At 32.7% G+C, this 25,354-nt stretch overlaps 1 protein-coding gene across 2 annotated transcripts; it reads right to left on the minus strand.

The window, feature by feature from the left end:
* Positions 1-14,999: 14,999 nt before the first annotated feature.
* LOC124912351 (zinc finger BED domain-containing protein DAYSLEEPER-like) lies at positions 15,000-18,039 on the minus strand. Of its 2 annotated transcripts, none has more exons than XM_047452960.1 (2): positions 17,857-18,039; positions 15,000-17,217 (listed from the first exon to the last, which is right to left on the minus strand). In XM_047452960.1, the coding sequence occupies exon 2, from the start codon at positions 17,202-17,204 to the stop codon at positions 15,147-15,149; it is 2,058 nt and encodes a 685-aa protein (XP_047308916.1). In that variant the 5' UTR covers positions 17,205-17,217; positions 17,857-18,039; the 3' UTR covers positions 15,000-15,146. The 2 variants fall into 2 exon arrangements, with proteins under 2 accessions (XP_047308916.1, XP_047308917.1); XM_047452961.1 differs by lacking the exon at positions 17,857-18,039 and adding an exon at positions 17,763-17,778.
* Between the last annotated feature and the right edge of the window lie 7,315 nt (positions 18,040-25,354).

The following is a 25,354-nucleotide window of genomic DNA, read 5'->3' on the forward strand; positions in this document are numbered from 1 at the left end:
TCAGAAGAAGCAAATGAACAAACCTGAAGTTATTAGGTTGAATATCAAACCGGCCAGAAGAAGCAAATGAATAAACCTGAAGTTATCAGGTTGAATATCAAACCGGCCAGAAGAAGCAAATGAACAAACCTGAAGTTATCAGGTTGAATGTCAAACCGGCCAGAAGAAGCAAATGAACAAACTTGAAGTTATCAGGTTGAATATCAAACCGGCCAGAAGAAGCAAATGAACAAACCTAAAGTTATCAGGTTGAATATCAAACCGGCCAGAAGAAGCAAATGAACAAACCTGAAGTTATCAGGTTGAATATCAAACCAGCCAGAAGAAGCAAATGAACAATTCTGAAGTTATCAGGTTGAATATCAAACCGGCCAGAAGAAGCAAATGAACAAACCTGAAGTTATCATGTTGAATATCAAACCGGCCAGAAGAAGCAAATGAACAAACCTGAAGTTATCAGGTTGAATATCAAACCGGCCAGAAGAAGCAAATGAGCAAACCTGAAGTTATCAGGTTGAATTTGAACAACCGGTAGACTTAATGAACCGAAATAAAGAGAAGACTACTTAGAGAAAGAAGTCAAGAATATCAAACTAAGTACAGCTTACAAATCGGTGCAAACAGATACTTTGTGTATTTGCAAAAGATAACATCAAAGGATCACACTGTGACATTGCCATATCTATACAAGTCTGATGATACTCTGCAGGCTGCAGAAGATTTCCTAAAGAGATCTTTCCACTTTGGGATAAATCAGAGGCGCAACCTTCCAGGTGCAGGCAACTGTCCAACCGACAGTTGCTATATTAAGTAAAAAATAAATCTAGCCGGTTTGACATATGCCTTGGAAACCAGAACCGCACTTAATGCAATGCTGAACCTCTGCTCAACCAATCAGACTCAAGGATGACCCTGAAGGTATCTGTTGAAGAAATGTGAATGTTGGCACATTTCATCTATAAATGGAGCTGAAGAGGCAAAGCATACCAGACACGAAAAACCAAGATACAAGACAAGATAAATTAAGTGTGTTTATCTCTCTACAAGATTGAGAGCTTAAGTGTGATTACAATTTCTGTGAGAATTGTAAGAGTGATTATCGAGCAGTAAATAAGACTCGATTGTGTAGTGTGATTGAGTATTCCTTAGTGAATATCCTTCTCGCGGTTTCGAGAAAAGGGGTGACGTAGAAGTTTTATCTCCGAACATCCATAAAAACTTGTCTTGTGTCTTTTTTTCTGCCAGGTCTATTTTCCAACCGACTCAATATCCTAACCGATTTGTATTATCCTAACCGACTAACATCATTATAACCGATTCACTAAACCTCAAACCGACCTCCTAATCTCCAAACCAATATTCTCCAAAACATATCTCTATTCATCATGTGTGTGTGTTGCTTCAGTCTGAAACAAACCACTTCTGCACTTGAACTCGGTTCAAGGGTTTGTGACAGCCTGTGTAGTATTGAATCCCAGTGTTAATTTCTAACCGGATTAAACACCAACCGTTGAGTGTTGTCAGAAAGTGTTAACCGGCTGTACCCCGGTTCCCCATCCGTGATCTAGATCCTAACAGATTTCCAAAAGAGTAGAGGAATCTAGAACGAAACTGGAGGAAATACAAAGCAAAGCACTAAGAGCCCCAAATGCTCTTACGCGATTCAAAGACCTCTGTTCTAAAGAGGAAAGTTTTGTTAAGCAAAAATCTAGAGAAAATTTGCTTTCATTAGGAGAAAAGAATAGTTCTTTCTTCTATAAAAAAATGTTCATCAAGGAATTTCAGAAATCAGGTCTTAAGGCTCACAAACTCAAATAGAGATGTTTTACAAGGACAAAAGGCAGTTCATGAGCAAACAATAAGTTTCTACAAAGAGCTTATTGGAACAGAAACGAGCACAATAATAGAGGGCAGCTGAAGATTGCTTCAACAGATTATGCAAAGGAAAATCAGTGAAGAAAGTGGTAACCAATTGATTACAAGAGTCAATATGGAAGAAGTCAGAAAAGCTGTGTTTTCGATGAAAGGGGATAAAATCCCAGGGCCAGATAGTTTCAACGCGAACTTCTTCAAAGAAAATTGGGAAATAGCAGGTAAAGATGTAAGCGAAGGGGTTTTGGAGTTCTTCCAAAACAGTAAAATGTTGAAGCAATAGAACGTCACAATGTTGAATTTGATTCCTAAGAATTCAATTCCGAAAAAAATTCAGGACTTTCGTCCTATTTCATGCTGCAATATTATTTACAAAATTATTTCAAAAATTATTTCGCAACGTTTAAAAACAGTTATTGATAAGCTTTTAGGATTAGGGCAATCAGCATTTATTCTTAAACGCTCTATTTCTCATAACATCCTACTCATGCAGAGCTTATTGAATGGATATGAAAAGAAAAATATATCGCCATGTGTGCCTTTAAAAATTGACATTAAAAAAGCTTTTGACTCGATCAGATGGGGATTAATCCACGAATTCCTCCTTGTTGTAGGTTTTCCAATTATTTTTATTGATTGGATTATGCAATGTGTTTCCACTCCTCACTTTGTTATGAGCATGAATGATATTCATGAAGGCTTTTTCAAGGGTGAAAAGGGAGTAAGGCAAGGAGACCATATATCTCCTTACCTATTCGTCTTAATAATGGAATTTCTTGACTTTATTTTAAAAATGCTTTTGAGAAGTCATCATTTCAAATCCACTCGTACTGCAAAGAAGAAGTAATAACCCATATATGTTTTACAGATGATCTATTTTTTGTGGCTTATGCGGATGTTGAATCTGTTAGTATAATCAAAGAAGCTCTAACAATTTTTTCGAGTATTACATGTTTATACATCAATGAGGACAAAAGTCGGGCTTTCTATGAAGGGGTTAATGAAGAAAGGAAAGAAAACATATTCAATATTATGGGAATCAAGGAAGGTGAACTATCAGTGAAATACCTTGGAGTACCCATGTCATCAAAACAACTCCGATATAATCATTTCAGACAACTGGTAGAAAAGGTTAGAAACTCTGTCTTGGGTTGGGCTACAAAAAAACTGTCTTATGTAGGTAGAATTGAGCTCGTTAAAAGAGTCATCTTTGGAATTATTGGCTACTGGGCACAACAGATAGTCATTCCAAAGAAAGTAATGGCTGAACTCGATAGAATCATGAGAGATTACATCTGGGGAATACAAGGCAGAGGAGGAAAAAAAGTCAAATGGGAGGATGTTTTCACTCCCATAGAAGAAGGCGGACTAGGAATAAAAGGTTGTGTTGAATGGAACAAAGCCCTCACCATCAGAAGCTTATGGGAGATGGAGCAAAAAGAGGCTTCCTTATGGGTCAAATGGGTGCATACAAGATTTATGAAAGAAGAGCAGAGTATATGGACACGAAGCATCAATGAAAGAATGGCATGGTCATTGAAAAAAATCCTAAAAACAAGAAAAGATGTCTTTCAAATGTTGAAAACCACAATTGGAAATGGAAGAGGGGTACTATTCTAACATAATCCTTGGCTGGATAATATTCCCATTATATTTAAAGAAGAAATATAAGGAAACAGAGTTAGAAGAGAAATACATCAAATACTCATTTAGAGACGTCTAAGAAGGTAAATGTGATTCACTTTTGAGGCGTATTCCAGAAGGTGATTGAATTCTAAACCTAATGAGGCAGAAGCAACTCAATGAAAGTAATGATGAAATATGTTGGAAAACAGAAAGAAATGAGAAGTTTATTACAGGAAAGGCATGGGAAATGGTTAAAACAAGAGGACAGGAGGTAGATTGGCATAATGTGGTATGGTCTCCAAAGATTATTTCTCCTCACCAATTTATTCTTTGGCTGGTATATATGAAAAGGTTCACAACAAAAGATAGAATTCAAAAATACATAAACATTCCTGATATCAATTTTGTTCTATGTTCGGGAGTTGAGGAAAGCATAAACCATTTTTTTGGGGAATGGTCTTTTATAATACAAATCTGGATGATGTATGTTATAAACATGAACATCATCAACTTTCTAGTAATATGGGAAGAAATCCAAGAGTGGATGAAGAATAAAGCAAAAGGAAGATTATTATATTTAAGTATGTTGAAATGCTACTTTGGAGCAGTAATCTACAATATCTGGAAAGAAAAAAAATGTAAGAACTCACCATGAAAGAAGTAAAACCGCTGAAGATATTTGAAGAGATATAACTTCAGATGGAAATGCACTCATTCAATCCTAGAGAGGAATCAAAAGGAATGAAGAGAATAGAAAGCTTTGCCAGATATGGGATATTTCGTTTGAGAAGGTCACAAGTAGAATAAAAGTAAAAACGTTGTAGGCGTTAATTGATTATTGTTGTTGTTTATAATTCAATTATTGTTTCATTGTCAAATCTAGAAATTGTCTAGATCTGATCTTAACTTTTTGTATTTTTTTCCCTCTTTTGGAATTTTTTAATGAAATGGCACTAAGTTGTTTTCCCAAAAAAAAACCTGAAGTGATCACCCTACGATGGTAATCATTTCTCCTTATCAAAATAGGGATGAGTTACCCCTATTCCGGTGACTTCAGCCAAGAACAGCAAAAAGCCATTAATGGCTTTTGGCCGATTTAAGCTACTATATGCCCCCAATCGACCTATGAATAGTATAAATACCCCCCTCAACTCATTCTGAAGGCAACCAACCAACCAACATAGACCCCTTAAATCAAAGAAATTTTTTGGATCATTAAAGGTTCAAAGCTTCGGATTTTTCGGAAAAAAATTCAAGGTCGTTAAGCTCGAATTTGTGTATCCAGAAAGCTTCCTTAAGGATCAAGGAGTGTTCTCTCATCCTTGGTAAGATTTCAATCATCCTCTAATTCATATTTATAGTTTGAATTTGAAATTTTATATTTTAAATTACAGAAGCTTGTGTGTTTGTTGTTAATGTGATTTTATGGTTGAATATTAATCCTAAGATCATTTAGAAACTATCTAGATAAGATTGAATCGATCAATCGATCTAAGAAACAAAAACCCAAATATAAATTTTCTAAATCAAAAAAACGGGTTTACTATTCTTGGGTTAATTTTGTTGAATCGTAGCCTAGAAAGGTTCCCAACATAATTGTAAACATGTTGGGCACTCATTTGGATCATGTTTGATCCATCCCGGTCAAGTTTCATCAAAATCAAAATTTTCAAATAAAATGAAATTTTGATGTTCTTGAATTGGTCAAAAAGAACATTCAGTGTTCTTGTTTTGGTACCAATAAAGTATATGTGATATAATGAAGCTATTGCATAGCTCCTTTCACTTCAAATCAGCTTTAAAATCAAAAACTCAAATTTAGATCAAAAATTGTTTTGAACAAATTGATCATCTTCCAGGTCGATTAATACCTTGAGATGATGATCAAGATGGTCCTAGGAGCTTTGTGAAGTTATCCAATCTCTTGGATCAAAGAATCAAAGCTAAAAAAATGAATTTTAAAAAATGAGTACTTGAGGACCGAGAGAACCGACCAAGAATCCTCGGTCCGGGCCGAGACCAAGGACCGATATTTTTGAGTTGGGACTGAGACCTAGGACCGATGTTCTTGAGTTAGGACAAAGACCTAGGACCAAGGGATCCAACCAAGGATTTCCACCTAAGACCTAGAGGTTTAACTCTAGGTCCAAGGTTCTTAGACCTAGGACCGAGATTTCTAACCTTAGGCTCAAGCATCCTAAGCCCTAGGATCGAGCTTCCTAGACCTAGGACCGAGAGTCTCAACCTTAGGACTGAGCATCCTAAACCCTTGGACTAAGTCTACTAGACCTAAGACCAAAAGTCCCAACCTTAGGACCAAGTCTCATAGACCTAGGATTAAGAGTCTTAACCTTATGATCGAGCATCCTAAACCCTATGACCAAGTCTTCTAGACCATGGGACCGAGTATCCATAGACCCCGACCAAGAGACTCTAGTACACAGATCGAGAGCTCCCGAGCCCAAACCGAGGGTCTTAAGACCCCGACTAATAAAATTGGAACCAAACCTTTATACTCCAGTCCTAAGGCTTGTTTGGTTCCCCTTTTTAAAATCCAAAATTATTTTTGTAATTTTGGGACTCCAAATTTTTTTCCAAAAATCCCGAAAAAATTGAAAATGCATTTTAAATATTTTGGGATATTTTCACAAAAATATTTCAACAATAGCTTGTTTGGTGTTTATTTTTAAACTTTAATGCCTTTAAAAATGACTGATATTCTTCAGGTATTTCCACTCTAGTTATCATCCGCAACAGGTATCAGTATTTAAATATTGTTGTTTTAATATTTTAAATAATACTAAAACCTAGAAGAATGACTAGGACCGAAAAAATAATTGGATAAAACACAAAATATTATACAACCGATTTTCAAAAAGCTAAGTTTATAGAGTAAAGACCGTTCTCGAACGGTATATAAGACATAACACGAAAGCATTTTTTCGAGTATCACCAAACATCGAATCAAAACGAAACTCTAGTGTAAAATATGTTTGTACATATACACCTTTTTTATTGATTTTTCTAAAATAATTGGAGAATTTATCTTCAAATAAATAATCTTTCTTAAATTAATTATGTTTAATTAATTAAAATCGGTTTTCATAAAAGATTAAATTATCATTTGATTATAACAAATCCCCAAATTATTAAAATTTGAATCAAATTAATTGTTTTTACATAATTAATTTTAAAAGGTGTTAGGTACTATCAAAATCTTATAAAAATATTGTTTTATTTTAAAAGATGTCTAGCACGCAAACTAAGGTTGAAACCATCGAACCTCGAGCCACTCCGGGCTGGTATTGTCACGTGTCTAACGACGCGTGCTAAGATATGGGATACCCAGGGGTTACAACCCTAGTCTCTATTATGAGAATTTTTCGAAATATGCATCCAATAGTCATAACTATGAGCTAGCAAATGCATCTTATCGTTGTTGCCATGAGACAGCCATACATTAACGCATCATGAAATCAAAATACTTTAATTCACACTAAAGGCATTTATTCTAAGATATGCGTTAAATTATCCAAGTCTAACATGACTATATTATAATGTTCCTAGTTCATACTAGAAGGCATCATATTGAACCAAGAGATTTTCTCGATATTTATTAAGAAAATATCTTTTAGTTGCACTTTATCATTGCCCTAGTCCATACTAAGGGCATTTTTGGAATTATTTGATGGTAATCTTAATACATCCACCCATAACTCTTTTTAAAATCTTTGCATTGTATAACCTAGTTTTTTAATTGTGGTTGCTCGTAGGAACACTTGTTCAAGACTCAATGTTCTCGATACTTCTCTTTCATAGAATCAAGTCTTTATCAAACTTATAGTAAATCTTAAAGAAAAGTTTTATTAGTTGTTCTTTGGACTTCATTCAGATTTTCCTAAGATCAATAAAGTGTTGTTTGTTTTGATTTATCATTGGATGGACATTCATGCAAAAAAAAAAAAAACATTCTCTAATTCAAAATAAATGGTTACTGGCCATCTCTATGTAAACCTTTGTATTCATGACCACTATAGTGCATTTACAATGAAGGAGATCATAACATTGTTCTTGTATAAGTAACCACAATGGTGTACTCATTGTGAGATCGTAACATTCTCCTTGTGTGAATGACCGTCAAGGTGCATTCATAATGAATGTGATCAAAACATTGTTCTTGTGTGAGTGACCGCAAGGGTGTACTCATAACAAAGAGATCATAAGTCCTTGTGTAAATGACCGCTAAGGTGCATTCACAATGAAGGAGATCGTAATATTGTCCTTATGTGAGTAACCGCAAGGGTGCACTCATAACAAAGAGATCATCATTATCCTTTGTGAGTAACTACAATAGTGTACTCACAACGAAGAGATCATCATATTGTCCTCATGTGAGTAACCTCAAGGGTGTACACACAACGAATAGAGAAAATAACATTTTCCTTTTTTGAATGGACATCGGGGTGTATTCACAACAAAGGAGATCATAACATTATCCTCGTATGAGTAATTTCAAGGGTCGGTCTGGTCTTTACCTCTTGTTATATACCTCTTGTTATATGTGTACTCACAAAGAAGAGATCATAATAATTTCCTCGTGTGAGTAACTGCAAGGATGTACTCACAATGAAGAGATCATAACATTATCATTGTGAGAATAACTGCACGAGTGCATTCACAACGAAGGAGATCGTATCATTGTCCTTGTGTGTACTCACAACGAATAGAGAAAAAAACATTGTTCTTGTGTGAATGACCTCTAGGGTGCATTCACAACGAATGAGATCATAACATTGTCCTTGTGTGAGTAAAGGTAAGGGTGTACTCACAACAAAGAGATCATAACCTCGTGTGAGTAACCGTAAGGGTGTACTCACAATAATTAGATCATAATATCACATGAACCCCCATTGGATGGATTTCATGATAAAGAAAAAAAACAATATTTGTCAATTTAGCAAAAGATGGGCAAGGAGTTGTTTTAGAATGTGAGTTGAAAGAGGTTGTTTTCCGAGTTATGTTTCAAATTTGGGAGATACACGATATATGCCAATATAGTAAAAGAAAGAGTTACCTAGTCAATGATTGAGCTAGAAATTTCATGAGAAAAGTGACTTATCTCGGGTAGGTAATTGAAATGAAGAGCGTCAGACTCTCGATTTTCATCTTCTTCAACTAGGACTAACTATTTAAGATTAATTTTGAAGAGAGATCAATTGGGTTTTTATCATGTAGAGCAGTTGTCAATCTTGTGCTGCTGAAACTAAGGCAGACAAGAGCTGGTTATAAGCTCTTTTTGATTAATCAATTAATTTATGCCGCTGTGTAACTTACTGTTCGGTCATTACTTCATCCGAACAGCTCGGCCAGCTGCAACTTATCATCAAATATCTAATGACTCAACAAACAAACAAAACAAACAAAATCAAAACGAAAGAAAACCAAGACAAACAAATGAGAGATCTAAGAACATTCGTAGTTCGCCTGCCTGCCTCCCTGGCTGCCATTTTGTTGCTGATTTTTGCCTTTTATAGAGAGACTGTCGTCTTCTAGGTTTAGGGGATGATGGGCTATCATTTTTCTTTTGTTTTTTTTTTTACAAAAGGATGGGCTTAATGTTTCCATAACATGTTAACTAAGTCATTTTCAAGGGCCCAATCAAAGAAATGTTAAAACCCAAAAATGATGAATAATTTATTTTAAATCCTATAATAAACATTTAATAGTTTATTTTAAAAAATAATAAGATACAATTATTATAAATTAATTTATATAAAATAAATTTGTTTTTTTATAAATATTTATTAAAAAATATAATATATAAAATATATAATAATATTATAAATATATTATTAAAAAATCTAGAAATAAACACTATCCTAGATTCTAGAGGGGACTAGATTTTATAGAAATTTTATCAAATATTTTTGAATATTTGAGTTTCAATGAAAAAGAAATAAAAGAAAGAGTGAAAAAATATATGGAGATGGCAACTATTCTAATATTCTAATAATGAAGATTCCTCATTCTTAGATAAATTTTGTCAAATATGTAAGCTTATGAGTATGAATAAAAAAGAAACCTGAGATAGAAAGAGAAATAAGATATGAAGGTTGCAACTATTCTAGGAAGATAGACTACTAATTCTAATCAAATTTATTTAAACATAAGAGTTTGAAATAGGAAAAAAAAGGGAAAAAATAATTTTTAGATAAATGTTAGACTAGTATATTATACATTGCAGAATTATTATTGTTAATTTGGTTAAGAATTTTATTCATAGAATGAGCTTGATTTAGAACTATCTTTTCTGATACTCTAAATACATTAATTCTATGAATCACGTTAGTCAATCATACATCTGTCATGTCAAATTTTGAATTTGACATATTTTTAGTGTATTTAATCATTTTATCATTAATTCCAATAATAAGTATATCATCTACATAAAAAGATTATTGTGTAACCATTTTTTTTTCCTTTGGTATAACCTTAACACCACTTTTTATTCACCTTGTATGTCGAAAGTGACAAAATTCTTCATTAACAAATTTTCATCATTCTTCATTTATTCGTGGCTTGGAAATATTTTTTCTTGGAACAAACATGCCTTGGAACTCTTGTGTCAATCCATCATTCTCATTGATTAGACCGCCTAGTTTGAGTCGATTTTCGTCTTTTCTTTTTCGAAAGTCTTTTGTACAAAATTTGCCAACAACAATATTATACTCAAAATTCATAATTTTTCAAATCGGTTAATCTGAACATATCAAGTTCCCAAGTTGTGACTTTTTATGAAAATTGGCATTCGGGCACAAAAACGAGCATTAAAGTATTTGTTCTATAAATTTTGTTCAAAATTCATGATTTTCCGAACTAGTCGGTCTGAATGTATCGATTCATTGAATCTTGAGTATTTTGAAAAATCAACATTTGGACCAAGTTCAACAAGGCAAGTCGGGCCGATTTTGAAATGTTGCTTCTGTTTTTGTTCTCCCGATCCAGCAATCAAATATGATCATCATAGTAGACCTGACAAATTTATTTTAATTATTTAAGTGTAAAAATGGGGTTTTTATAAAGAGAAACTAAGAAAGAAAAATGTTTTTAGAAAATTCTTTTAGATTTAATAATTGGTTATAACTCACACGCTTGTTCAGGCAGTCGTTCTGAACTCCGAATCAAATTGGCCTTTTAAAACAAAATGACATATTATAAATCACAATTTGTTTGATCAAAATCCTAACATCACGGTCTAATATCTACCTATGTCATTAACCTAGGATAAGGACCATGCTCATTCTGTCCTTAAGCATTCGCCTAGGTTATACATTGTATACACAAAAATTAATTAGCTAGAGTATGATTATGTAACTATGGTGTAGGTATCAAATGTTAGTCTGAAAACCAATTTATTGCTTATAACAGAAATGGTCAAAACTTGTAAAGTATCAAAAAAAAAAAAAAATTATGGTTAATATATTAAAATATCAAAAATAGTTAACGAATCACCCAATAATTTTTCTTGTAATTTTTGGATACTTGTAACTCAAGTTATGGACACAACAAAATAAGTTATAAAATTGTAAAAGTTATCCAAACAGCCCCACTCTCGAATATTTTTGTTCCATAAAATATAGAAAATCATTTCAAGCAATTTGATAATTATTTTAAATTTTTATAATAAAAAAATGTCTAATTTTAATTTAGAAATTAAATTTAATGCAATTATAGGCCAAACAAAAAAGTATGATCTCACTAAAGTTAAGTAGGACCAGTTAAAAATTGACATGAAAAGATCACCTTGCATGGAATTTTCATTCTTCACATTCATTATATGATTTGTCAATTAATTGTATTGATTTATGTGATCATTGTTGGGTCTAATTGTGCTTAAATACAACGACGAGCTCTTTGGTCCTATATTGATATAATTAATTGATAAAATTGTTTATACAACATACGATTGAGATGACATAAAACTTCAGGCGCATTATGGTTGATACATTTATTTTTTGTAGATACAGAACCAGTGGGAGATTGTTAGAATTTATAGGGTCACTAGTATAATAAATAATTGTACAAATGTCATATTTAATATAAGCCAAAATAATGTGATCTAATGTGAAATTAAGTTTATGGCTTATGGTTGTATTTGTCATGAATATAAAGTGATGATACCTAAGTGGGATTTTTAATTTTATGAAGGGGCTAAATTAGAAATTACCTAACTATAATAACTAACTTAATGTTGGTTATATGTAACGGTAATGGTCCCCATTTGAAGTACGGACAATTCTCCTTTGTGTCCACATCAACAGAGAGAGAGAAACCTATTGACTTACTCATCAAATGGAAGAACCATTCCACATAAAGAAAGTTTAAAGAAATAGAGAATTAAAGAATTTTTTATTACAAGGAAAGAGAAGATTCAGAAAAATAATTAAGGTACACTTCCGCAGCATTCAAATTTTATTTTCTCACACATTAAATTATGATCTAATTAGGATAATTTTAACCGTGAATTCACTTTGATTTGAATTGAATTGCAAGCTAGTTATGTTAATAATTTCTTTGAACTTCTTCCTTCTATTTGCTCATCGATCTCTCTCTCATAATTTCCTTCATGAACCCTACAGGATTCTTTAATTAACAAATCATGATGTACGTAGGAGTGAAAGAGGATCGGCAAATTATTGAGAATAATGAGTCTCATAGCGGTTCATATGATAATCTGACAGCGGAAGGTTGGTTGGTTATCGATCTTGACTGATAATTAGTTTTCATTAAGCACAAAGTGCTTGTATTGACAAATTGATCTTTTATGTAGATGTTTCACCAATTGAAAGTGCTAGGGTGAGATTCTTGTGAATAACTTCATCAATACACATTTCCTTGAAGCACAAGGAAACCATTATGAAGGTGATCATGCAATGTTAATTGTTCTGCCTTAATTTGATGTACAAAACTCTGATCAATGAAGTCAACACAAGGTTAACTTCTGTTAATGAGAAATATTGGAGTAGTATATATAACTGAATAACATACATTTTGTTCTCTTGCAGGAACTTGTAGTACTTTCAAAAGAAGGTAATTGGCTATTTCTCTTGAAACAAGAACATGATTCTGTTACGATCCACGAATAAGAAAGTGCATCCTCCTCGGTCTTATGGAACACTTGGGCCAGCTTTATGTTTTTTGTTTAATAATTCTGTTTTGTTTCCTTTTTCTTATATTTCTCTCAAACCGAATTCTGTTATTTTGAAAGTTGTTGTAACAAGTTTGTAACCGAATACTCTTGGGTAATTCAGTCGTTTTAAATGTTGATGCCCACCCCACTTTTTGGGCTATGAATTGAAGTTTGTGAAAGTTGTTGCTTTAAGTTATTCTCTCGGTCTTGGACCCCTATCTTGGACTACTAAGTGTATTCTAGTAGTATTTCTCTTCTCACCTTCGGTTCTTCTCTCCTTAACCTCGAATTCTCTTCTCACTTTATATCCGTTGCGTTTGAGTATTGTATTCCATCCTCGGTCCCAACTATCAAGAACCCGATTCTTGGTATCAAGAACTCGGAAGGCTAAGTTATTATTTCAAGCTTAACATATTCCTAGAGTTAATTAGTTGTACAAGAAGAGAAGCGCGGTTCGTTTTGTTGTGGTTAGTTAATATTGATCTATCTATTCTATTGTTGATAAACCAATAAATATCTCTCAAATTGTTGACTTAATCTTACACATACTAATACTTATCCTCTTCAACTGAATATAAAACTCCTAAATTTTGATCGAGGTTTTAAGTTTTATCTTATTTGTTTTTTCATTATATATGTTTTTTTCCTTGAATGTTTGATCAGTCATTTTATATGTGCATGAATATCTTTTTGTAATCGATCGGTAATTTAGTATGATTTCTGAATTGTAGAATTGTGTCATGTTTGATGGTTGTTAAAACAGTTTTGGAAAAACAAAATTAAGATGTTTTACTAATTTTAAGTTTTAGTTGTTTTTAAAATATTATTTTCAAACCGACCGAATCGATCAAACTGAAACGATCAATAAATCAAAACCAACTGTTTCTAATTTAGAAAACCCGGCCTCAACGGTTTAGTTGTGCATTTTGATTTATAAACCGATCTAGAATTGTTTTGACCCTGCACAACACAAAACTGCGTACTTTTGTCGTCGTAGAGCACAAACTTAATTAATGCAATTCTGTAAATTAAATTATAAAAAAAACAAAACAAATTAACACATATTATATTGCAATGTCACCCATGTCATGTACATTTGCCTTAGATTCTAAGTAATTAGTATCTACCAACCAAAGCTAAAAAATAAAATTAACAACATTCATTCATGCATAAAGATTATTTTAAAATAAATTAAAAAGTGTCATAATCAGTTTATTAAACTACGGTCCCTTTATCCCGAAAGTCAAAATATAGAGGCAGCTTCATTAGTGATTGAAGTATAGAAAATACATATTAAAGACATTGCCTAATTTATCTCTTCTCTTCTCTTCTCCTAAAAATATTTTAAAAAAAACTTAAAAATTGTTATTGCCCACAAATTTATAATCACAAAATGAATTAACAAAATTTATGTCAAATTATACTTATTAGTAGAGATTGTCTTAGACGAAATATTAGGGTGTTTTGTGTAGACGAACTAAGGTCTTATTCTTGTCGCAATTGAACATTTAAAAAAAAAAAAAAAAATAATTTATTATTAAAATTTAAGTTAAGTGGCTACTATGAAAAAGAATGTTAAATTAGACTTTATAACTCCTTTTATCAAATCACTTCAAAAAAAATTAAGTCAAAATTTGTAGGCCTAAAATATTTCTTTCACTCTTTATCTTCTTTAGAATTTAAGCAATGAAAAAATATGATAAAGAGAGAAACAAATATAAGAGAACTTTTATACAATGCAATTTAATTTGATTTATAATTTAATAAATAATTGTGCATTATCATAAAATGGTCATGATAGATGTTTGGCATAATTAATATATCATCTCCGAATAATTTGTCTTGATTTTTTTAATGGATAATGATGATAATGATACCAAAAATCCTAGAATATATAAATGTTATGAAGGTAAAAAATAAACAAAGAATTTTAATTTCAAATCTTAATAAAGAAGGAAAGAAAACTTTATTTGTGATATTATCTATGATAAAATAAAAAGAAAGGGACTTGATTTAAATAGGATCTTAATAATGACACTAAAGGTAATGAATTTTTAGGATCTTAAATGATGACACTATATGGTGGATTTCAATAGAATATTTGATTTAGAACACTTAAAAAAGTCTTACAATTTTTTTGGTTTGTAAATTTGATTTAATTTGTTTTTGTTATTTGTATTGATAATTTGTAAGGGGCTGACAAGTTTACACATTTAATGGTTGTAAATTGTAATCATTTTAATAACTATTTTTTATCTAGCACATACATTGAAGAGGTTACATTTTTCAAAATATGTACAAAAAGAACAAATAAAGAAAGAACTAGAAATAAAAATATAATATTGTCAAAATTCTATAAAAACTTTTGAATTCATGATTCTGAATATGAATAAAAAAAACTTTTAAGTATTCACAGTGCAATCACCCAAGAAAAACATAAAACCAATGATTTAAGAATCTAGATAGGAAATTCCATCCTCACCGGTGCAGTTGAATTCTCTTTAGGTTCGCCTTTGAGCCAATCCTTGGCACAAACGAGAGCCTCAACCGTCTCTGGCTGCAAAGAACACCGGTAGTTGTCCATTTCCTTCATCACAGTGTCGAATACCGAATTCGGACCTACAGTGCATACAGGGATAGTCAATATATCGCGAGCCATCTTCGAAAGAGTCGGGTATTTCATCTTGTTTATCTTCCACCAGCCCAAAACATCAAAATCGTGAACCCTGGGCAACAAAGATTCTTCCAAGTATTGGTCCAATTCCGACCTTTCTTGTTGGCTTGTCGTCTCAATGATGAAAACATCAAAATCACTCAATGCCAATGTATGATCCTCAACCATGCCCACGTTTGGAGACTCCTCTTGCTTGAAGATCTCGCCATTAACTTCTTCTTCAGCGTAAATAGGGGCAAGTGGGAGCGGAAGCGGGGGAGGAAGAGCCACATACTCGATAAAGAGCTCGTGGAGACCCTCGTCCACAACTTTGACATAATTTACCGAGTCGTGGCCGTAGATCCTTTTGAAACTAAACTCAACTAGCTTCATCTTGAACCTAGGATCCATAACAACCGCAATAGCCAACATGAGGCAACAATTCTTCCAATAAGCGTCGAAAGCCTCCTGCATCGGTCTCGTGAGATAACGTACAAAAGGGTCCTCGATGGTCACCGCTCGCGCGAGCTCTAACTGGATCTTCCACGCCTCATGGAAGAACGTGTTCGTCGTTTGAAGAGCCGGATTCGTCAATACATTTGCCGTATCAAAAAGGAGTTTCAAGTAAGTGCACATCACCTCCACTTGCTTCCAATCATCCATGGTGGGGGCGAGTTTGTAATTCGGATCGACAGTGTCCAAGCAAGAGAAGACCTCCCTCAGTTCGGAGGCAGATACGAGCATTTCATAAGTCGTGTTCCATCGAGAAAGATCGTCGATAACCAACGTCTTCAAACTAGGCACTTGAAGTTGTTGTTTGAGTTGATTGAAAATTTCCTCATTCGGTTCTGATGTCTTTACGTATTTCACGCTATCCCTTACTTTCCTCACAGTGGCTTCGCCAGCCCGAAATGCCCCCAATGCAATGTGGGTCAATGCTCTAGCAAGGCAATTGTCGACCAACAATTGCCCGCAAAGAATAAGTGGGTTCCTCAACGACAGTAGAGCTCGGAGATTGTCAATTCCGACTACACTCAAGGGATGATTAATTGAGAGCGAGAACAGGCGGCCTTCCATATTCCAATCGGAAAGACAAGCAGCAACGGCATGGGAAAACGCGAGATCGGAATCAAGACAATGCTCAAGAACGACGTTAAGAACCTTCCTATGCAACTTCCATTCACTATCAATGAAATGTCCCGTGAGAAAGACATATCCCTTGGAGAAGGCAGAGGTCCACGTGTCGATGGTGAGACAAATTCGACCCGGGATTCCCTCCACAATCCTCTGTAGGCTCTCCTTCTCTCTGAGATAGGTCGCTACGCAATCTCCGTGCACAGTGTTGAAGCTCATCAAGTTGAACTCCGGTTGGAGGCTCTTTACAAAGGATACGAACCCGGGATGTTCTACAATGTGAAGCGGGTAGTCATTCATAATGATCATCCTCGTAATTTCATGTCTAGAACGATCGGAGTCGAACCCAACATAGTTAGACAGGTTAGAAGGATTCCCAGTCCGATACTTTCGTTTTGGTGCTTGAATTATTCCATCAGTGTTCGAAGGAGCGATCAACAGTGAAGACGTCGACTCATTCTGGTTCTGTCGCTGACTCTTGAGGATGAGGGGACAAGTACCTTTGGCAATGTGTCGTTTAAGGTGGCTTGTACCGGATACCTTTGAACCGGTACTGTAGGCAAATGTTTGTTTGCATCGCTTACAACACGCTCTTCTGCATTCGGGGCTTATGGTCTCGATTGTGAAGTGTTCCCAGACCAGAGACATCTTTTTCCTACGTTTCGTGGCTGGCTGTGCCGTTTCTTCAATAACTGCAAGTGCATTGTTCTCGGTTGGAAGGGTATCCATCTTCAATTATGGGCTGAAAATCACAAAGGAAAACACACATTAAACTATGCTTCATCAACTAAAGTTATATAAACAGATCAAAATTTAGGCAGCTTAAAATAAAGAAAGCCACAACTAATGGCCAGTTTAAGTACTGGTGTGAAAATTTATCAATAATCTCATCCAACTTCAAATACACTCTGCGATGATTTCATCTTGGGTTATTTGAAAAAAAAAATGTTGATTGATTTGACTAAGTTGATAATTTAAATGGCATAGCAGCAGATTATTTGAAAACCATTTCAAATAACACCCAAAAACAAGTTCCAAGTTTATGATTCAACTTAAATTATGCATAAAAAAAAACCTGCAATAAATCAAGATAAGGATAAACCCTAAGAAAAATAAACTAGACAGACTGTCATCTATCTTGTTCAATGAAGAAAACAATATCATAAATAGGCCAAGGGCAGCAAATAAATATCAGAATGCAGATTAGAGATGAAGTAAAAATAATAATAAAAAACCCTAATTGATGAGAAGAAAACTAAAAGAATAGAAATTTAAGAGTTGTGAAACCCTAAGATAAAGAAATGAAGAACGTTCTTCTTCTTCTTCTTCTTCTCTATATCTATCTGAATTTCAAGAAACAAAGTAATCAAAGTTAAGTTACCTGGCCTGATCCAGAAGCAGATTCTTCTTGAACCGATTGAGACCCTTGTTGGAGAAGAAGACGCAATTGGGCTCCAATCCAGAAACGAAGGCGAATTGAACAGAATTGGAATTGGAATTGGATTGGACTTTGAATAATAGGGATTCAGGAATCAGAAGAATAGTACATAAAGAATAGGAAGGGAGAAAGAACAGACACAGAAGAAAAGACTAGGAGAGATGAGGAGAGATCGAAGCCCAACTCTTATAACTCTTTTAGGGTTTCGGATTTCGTTGCTTCTCTTTAGCCCACGGCTTATTCTAGATTATTTTCAAATAAATATTACTTCAAATATATTTTATTTTATTTTATTTTTATATTTTATTTTATTAAAATAAATTTATAATATCTTATTTTCTTTCTTTTTGGGCCTATTTATTTTAAATAAAATCTTCAAATATTTAAACATGACTTTTGTTTTCGGAAATTATTTTTTAAATTATTTACTCATTTACCTGAATTATTAAAAATTTATCTAGTCTCCTACATAATTACAGTTTTAATTTATATTTACCGACTTATAATATATTTATATTTAAATTTTTAATATGAACAAAATTTATATTCTCAATTTTTAAATATATATATATATAATTTTTAATTTTTATTTGGATTTAAATGATATTTTGTATTGAAAACTTCAAATCAATATTATTTATTAATTAAAATATATTTTATTTTTATATTAATTTGACATCAACAAATCAATATTCATAAATAACATAAACCGATCTACTAATATTATAGTATAGTACTCTCATTCTTTTGGGCCTATTTTTAATTTTTAAATAATGTTTAAATACTTACATATTATTTTTATTTTTGAAAAATAATATTTTAAACTTATTTACTTTTAATTTATATATTTTTTAGAATTTGAGAGTACAAAGAAAATTTAAATTTTTTTTATTTTTTTAACGAATCAAAATACACCATATAAATTCTTTCCTTTAATCGTTTCTATTTTTTTTAATCTTTTCTCTTCTCTTTCTACTTATTTTTTTATTAAAAATATTTATATTTTAATTTTTAATATTAACAAAGTATATTTTAAATAAAATTATTTAATCTTTTATTATAAATTATTTAAATTTAAATCATTTTGAATTTTAAAAATTATATGATTCAATATTACAAAATCTTTTATAATATTATATGTGTTCTCCAAGGGCCTTTAATCATTTATATGAAAAAAAATCATTCAGTCTTTTTCATAATTATAACTATTTACCGTTTCAATTTATATTTAGTTTTTATCCTTTTTTTCTCCCTCTTTTTTACTTATTTTTTTAATAAAAACAACTTATAATATATTTTTATTTCTTATTTTTAATATGAACAAAGTCTTATATTATTATAAAAATGTATTCTTCTTATTATAAATTATTTAAATTTAAACAAATTTAATTTTAAATATTATTCCATTCAATATTATAAAATATTTTTAAAAATCATTAACAATTAATTATTCTTATTCAAACAATTATCACAATTCAAAAAAAAAATTTGATATGTTAATTATTAAGTTAAAAATTATTTATTTATTACTATTTTTCTTAAGTTTTTTAGTTTTATAAATAAATTATAGAGGTAAATTATTATTAACATATATATACATAATTTTAATCAATTTTTATAAATTTATTAATTTATAATTTATAATTTATAAAATTTAATAACTACTAAAAAAGTATTATATTAATATATATATGAAACTATCATTTAAAAAAGATTTATTATTTATGTAATTTTTTAATTTTAAACATATGGATACAAACTTGTCTATTGAGCAAAATTTATATATATATATATATATATATATATATATATATATATATATATATATATATATATATATATATATATATATATATATATATATATATATATATATATATAAAAAGAGAGAGGAGATGGAATGACTTATTTATTAACTTGGAAAAATAAATAAATAAGGGTTAGTAGGGAGAGAAAAAAGAAAAAATTTATTATTTTATAGTCAAATTGTTGTCGTTCTCTAGTCCAAATTTTATCACCCCATTATTTATCTTTATCAAAATATTGAATAAAATAATATTTAAAATATAAATATATTTAAATTTAAATAATTTATTAACCCACATGTATACTTGAAAAGGAAAATAAAAAGCATATAAAAAAATATATTATAAACTTTTGATAAAAAGAATATTAAAATATTGAAAAGCAATAAATATAAAAATAAATATAAATATTATAAAAATCAATACATAATAAAGAGAAAATAAATGACAATAAATTGATTTTTAATATAACATATATTTATTTTACGCAAGAGTTAAAATTGTATTGATTAAATAACGTCAAAAAAGATTATATCAAGATTAACTAATTATTTAGTTATTATGTCAAAATAGCTACAAACTTGTATAGATTAATGAATTAGGAAACCACTAAGATAAACGAAAAGTAAAAAAAAAACAACTAAATATTGAAAATATTATTTAGAAAATTTAGAACAATAAATCTAATTTAACTAAACAGGAAAGTGCATCATATAAAATACACCATTAACTTAAATAGGAGAAAAAAAAAGACCAACATTTTGATAAAAAAAAATAAATGAACACAACTAAAATGACTTTTCACCATCTTTAAAGACTTGTTTGATGTTGGTTATTTAATATTTTTATCAAAAATATTGTTACGATAAAATAAATAAGTTATATAATTTTTTAATGGATTGAATTATTATAATATTTTTATTTAAAATTTATAATAATAAAATAATTCATAAAAATATATAAATAAAACATAAGTCATTCATTGTATCATTGTTTAAATAACCCAAACATATCAAACATCATTTTTGTTCATTTTTGTTCGGTGAAAACAATAGAAGGGGGTTTGAATATTGCTAAGCTAATTATCACTTTCAATTCGATTTTAATTCTGTTAGAGATGAAAATTTGTTTTTATTCTTCATAAATCGTCGCAAACACTTGAACGAATTAAAGTGCGGAAATGCTTGCTAGATTTGAAGCGACAGATACAGTAAGTAAATAACACAAAAGTTTTATGAATGTTCGGAGATAAAACTCATACGCCACCATTCTTCTATTTTTAGAAGGATTTTCACTAGAAGGCTTTGATTCGTATATCAATTACACAAACCCAGTCAGAACACATGACTTAACAACTGTCTGTTTCTAAACTCCTAACTATCACTCTGTTAAACAGACAACGTCCTGTTCAACTTACAATACTGAAAATACACTCAGTTACAACAGTAAATAATAACTCAGCTTAGCTCAATGAATTACAGAATAATCTTAGAGAGAGTAAACACAAAGCTTAGCAATTCGTTGATTCAGAATTCAAGCAATTAGAGAGATTCGTCGTTGTACTCTGCTAATCTTTTACATTTACGTCATATCAACCGTCGAATCTTTCTATTGGATACATGTCAGCTTTTCCGTTAGATGTACGTAGATGTACGAGATCGTACGCAAGAATATATTTGTTAGATCGTGGCATACCGAATTTTACTACGGAATATTCGGTAGAACGTGGTGTACTGGAAGGTACAATGCGGGTTAGTGGAATAATTGAGTACGTGGCAGTTAAGCATTTTGGCACATTAAGATGACTTGGCAGACTGCTGATAACGAACACTGTTGTTCGCTATTCTGATGAGCTAAGCATATAAGCGGACGCTTCTTCAGACGACAGTTGAAGCAAAACATCAACACGCACTTCTTTAGATGACTATTAAGACAAGGCGTCTACTCGCGCTTCTTTAGACCAATGCATCGGTTGAAGTGAGACGTCTATTTGCGCTTCTTCAGACCAAGACGTCTGATGAAGTGAGACACCTGCTCGCGCACTTTTTTAGACTAGGATGTCTGTTGAAGTGAGACGTTTGTTGCGCGCTTCTTTAGACTAGGTCGTCTATTAAAGCAAGACGTCTGCTCACACACTTCTTCAGACTAAGACGTCTTTTGAAGTGAGACGTCTTCTCGCGCTTTTTCAGACGGCTGCTGAAGACAGACACCTCTTGATCTGTACTTGCGCAAAACACATTTGCACAACTTAATTTTATTCACTTATGAATTCATTATTAAAACTATGTTGTATTGATTAAACTTATTTTTATTCACTTAAGTTCATTTTAATCAATTAAAGCATTTTTCTTATTTCAAATTAATTAATTATTTATCTCTTAATTAATTTTATCTTTTTCTTTATTTAACTTAATCTAACAATTTCCCCTTTTTTTATGATGTTAAAACTAAGTCATAAGATCAGTGAATTAAAAGTAAATTTTATATAAACATAAGCACATAAAATAAACAAAGTTTGACATTCCCCCCTTTTAATTGTCGTAGAGATATCTTTCCCATCCTCGACGACCTCCTCCATAGTATGCACCTCGGCCTCCTCCTCGATCTGACTTACTCCTAGTTCGAGTGCCCCGACTGCAACTATCTCTCCCCCCTCGATTGCTTCTTTCCCCCTTTTTAACATTATCAATATCTGTTTCAGCAGCTTCAATGCACTTTACTACAACACCAGTATCCTCAACTTGCTTGGCTTCTGCACTGGAAACTTTAATGCGCTCATCATCTTCTATCTTGAGAGAATTGGATATTTTGAGAAGTTGAAGGCATAACAATTCCAATGTTGACTTTGTCTCGTTATAAAGATTGAAGGCGTTTAAGAGTAGAGTAGACTGCATCCTGGTCATCTGATTCCTGATCATCGATACTTCAATCGAAGTCCTCGATATATCTTTGATTGCATTTCCTAAGCCAAGGCTACATCAGTAGTTGCCTTTGAGTTCAAAACAGTCCGCTCTTCTAGAATCTCCAGCTTACTAAAGATTGATGTGATGCTCTGCTACATAGGTGCAAAAACATCCATGATGAAGTTTCAAAGATCCATCATTCTAGGAGTGGACACCTCAGGGGAAGTGGGATCAGAAGAGGCATGATGAGAGCTTACATGAAGGATTCGAAGAGGATCGGGTCGAAAACTTACCTCGATCTCAGACGGATCAGGTTTTTTATCGGAGGGTGAGGCTCGAGGAATATTGATCAATGCTCAAGACTCTCCGTCTACTCTTTTAATTTTTACGCATAGATCCTTGAGAAACCCCGTCATATCTTCAGAATGAATGGATTTAGTAGGGATGGATTTCTTGGAAGACGAAAAGGTGGAGCGTTTATTTTTAAGGGAAGATCGCCTCTCTTCAGACGTCTCCTTGTCTGATGAGATCTGCACAGCGACCTTAGGCGACTGCTTCTCAGACGAAGAAGAAGAAAACTGAGCAGCATCTATTGAAGAAGCCTTCTTGGAAGCAGGGGTTGAAAGTTGCTCAGCAGTTGTAGACGACTTCTTCTTGGCAGATGACTTCTGCTCAGATATGCTGCTCAGGAGCAGAGGAATGCTTCTTTTCTTGAGGGAGAAGAGCTCCTCAACAACTTTTGATACCTGCTTCTCAATAGAGGAGGAGAGCTATTGATTCTTAGCCGCTTGAGATAGCTCCTTCTCGGCAGAAGGGAGTTGCTGTTGCTCTTCATTAATAGGAACTGCTGCTCAGTAGTGTGAAGATCGAGTATACGTCTCTCCTCAACAGAGAGTGGCTGCTACTGCTCAGCAATAGGAGAAGACGACTCATATTCTTTAGGGAGAGGCTGCAACTTTTCAACAGACGTCAGTTGCTCTTCGGCATCGGAGCTGTTCAGCTCAGCCAGTGACACCTCCTTTCGAAGTTATTCAATCTTGGAAGACTCTGTGCCATGAAGAAAGCACAGAGCTGTTGAAGTGGAGGAGTCCAAGATTGACTGCATACGGATGTTTATTTTCCGTCTACCCAAGCTATTTTCTTTAGAGGGTCATAATTTGTCTCCCTTTGGCGGAGGATAGGGAATAGAGCACGCCCTATAGCGATTGTTGCAACGAGCTCTCTCCTCTTGAGAGTCTTGTGAACTTCCTTGGTGCAGGTCCAAGCAAGGACATTTTTCCAGACTAAGCAGCGACTCCCACTACTCAATCAGATCGTCGCCTTAGATAGCTTCATTGAACCTCTTGTGGAGCCTTATACTGCTCCATTTATCGAAAATCTCAAACATCTCAGAAGCATCATACTCAACCTCCTCAAGGATGAGTTCGAGTGACAACTTAACTTTAGAGAGAGGCTCGGGGACATCCACCGAGGGTTCTTTGCCCTTTCCTGCAACTTTGGCAGGCTTGACAGCAAAGACAGGTTCTTTAAATACTATGCTCTTTGCAGCTTGAACCTGTCCAACTAAGGCTGCTAGAGAGGCGCCGAAAAGAGGATCTACTGTCTTAGCATTTATAGAGGAAGACACAATAGCCGACTCCTTGATAAGAGAATCCTCTGTCTGAACAGCAACAAGTATATCATCTTGACCAACAACTTCACCAGCTGTTGGTGTTGCAAGAGAGACATCAAAATCTCATGCATGTCTTTCTTCAACAACACCAATTGACTCAGCAGTTGGTTTAGCAATCGGTTCCACAAAGGGAACTTTAAAAGGCGCTACAAACAGAATGGATTAAGAAGTTACATTGGGAGAAGCCTTTGCTGCATGAATATCAGCAGTCTGGCCAGTAGACTCGACAGACACTGGTTCTTCAGTTTGCTTCACAATAGAGACCTCAACTTGCACTTCGGCCCGAGGCATTAGGCAAGATAGAGGCTACCAAATGAGGCACCTCTACAACGTGAGTTTTCTCCAGTCTCACTTTCTTTGCAACGGAGGCAACCTCAAATTGTTTAGAGACGCCGTTGGAGGCACGCCTCTGACTGTTAGAACTTGAAGTCGACTCCTACCCCCTCAAATTTCTCTTCTTTGTAAGGTTTGTTGTCTAGAAACGGTAGGGCGCTTGGACAAATGTAATTAACATAAATTAAGAATAAATTTAAATGTAAATAACATAAATTAAAAAAAAAAATAGTAAAATAAGTTAATTTGTAATTTAAAAAAAAGAAGTTAATTTAGAGAATTTAACTATCAATAAAGTCCATTCATATCAAATTTTTTTTACATTGATTTCTGAAAGAGAGAGTATTCTCTCCCTTCTTTGTTCTTAATTTGGTTTACATACTATATGCTCGTTTTACTTTGAAATGAACTTTTTCGTGTGAGTTTAAGATTTTTTTTATTCTTTTAATAATTTAATTATATCTTTTAGACATGAAATATTGCAAATCATTATCTTCATCTGAATTATTCAAAAACGAATATATTTTCTCTGCATCAACACATTTTTATATCTATCTTTGACAATCTTGTGCTTCATCAACACCGAACTAATTGAATTCTCGCATAGATCCATTGTAATTTCTACCGTTTTGATATTATTTAAGGATTTCTTACTAGAATGAAAAAAAAAATAAAAAGATTTACTTTTCTCAATCAAAATCTTCTTCAATGAAGTTTCACTAATGCCG

This window comes from Impatiens glandulifera, chromosome 8, assembly GCF_907164915.1.
Source record: "Impatiens glandulifera chromosome 8, dImpGla2.1, whole genome shotgun sequence".
Classification (NCBI taxonomy): domain Eukaryota; kingdom Viridiplantae; phylum Streptophyta; class Magnoliopsida; order Ericales; family Balsaminaceae; genus Impatiens; species Impatiens glandulifera.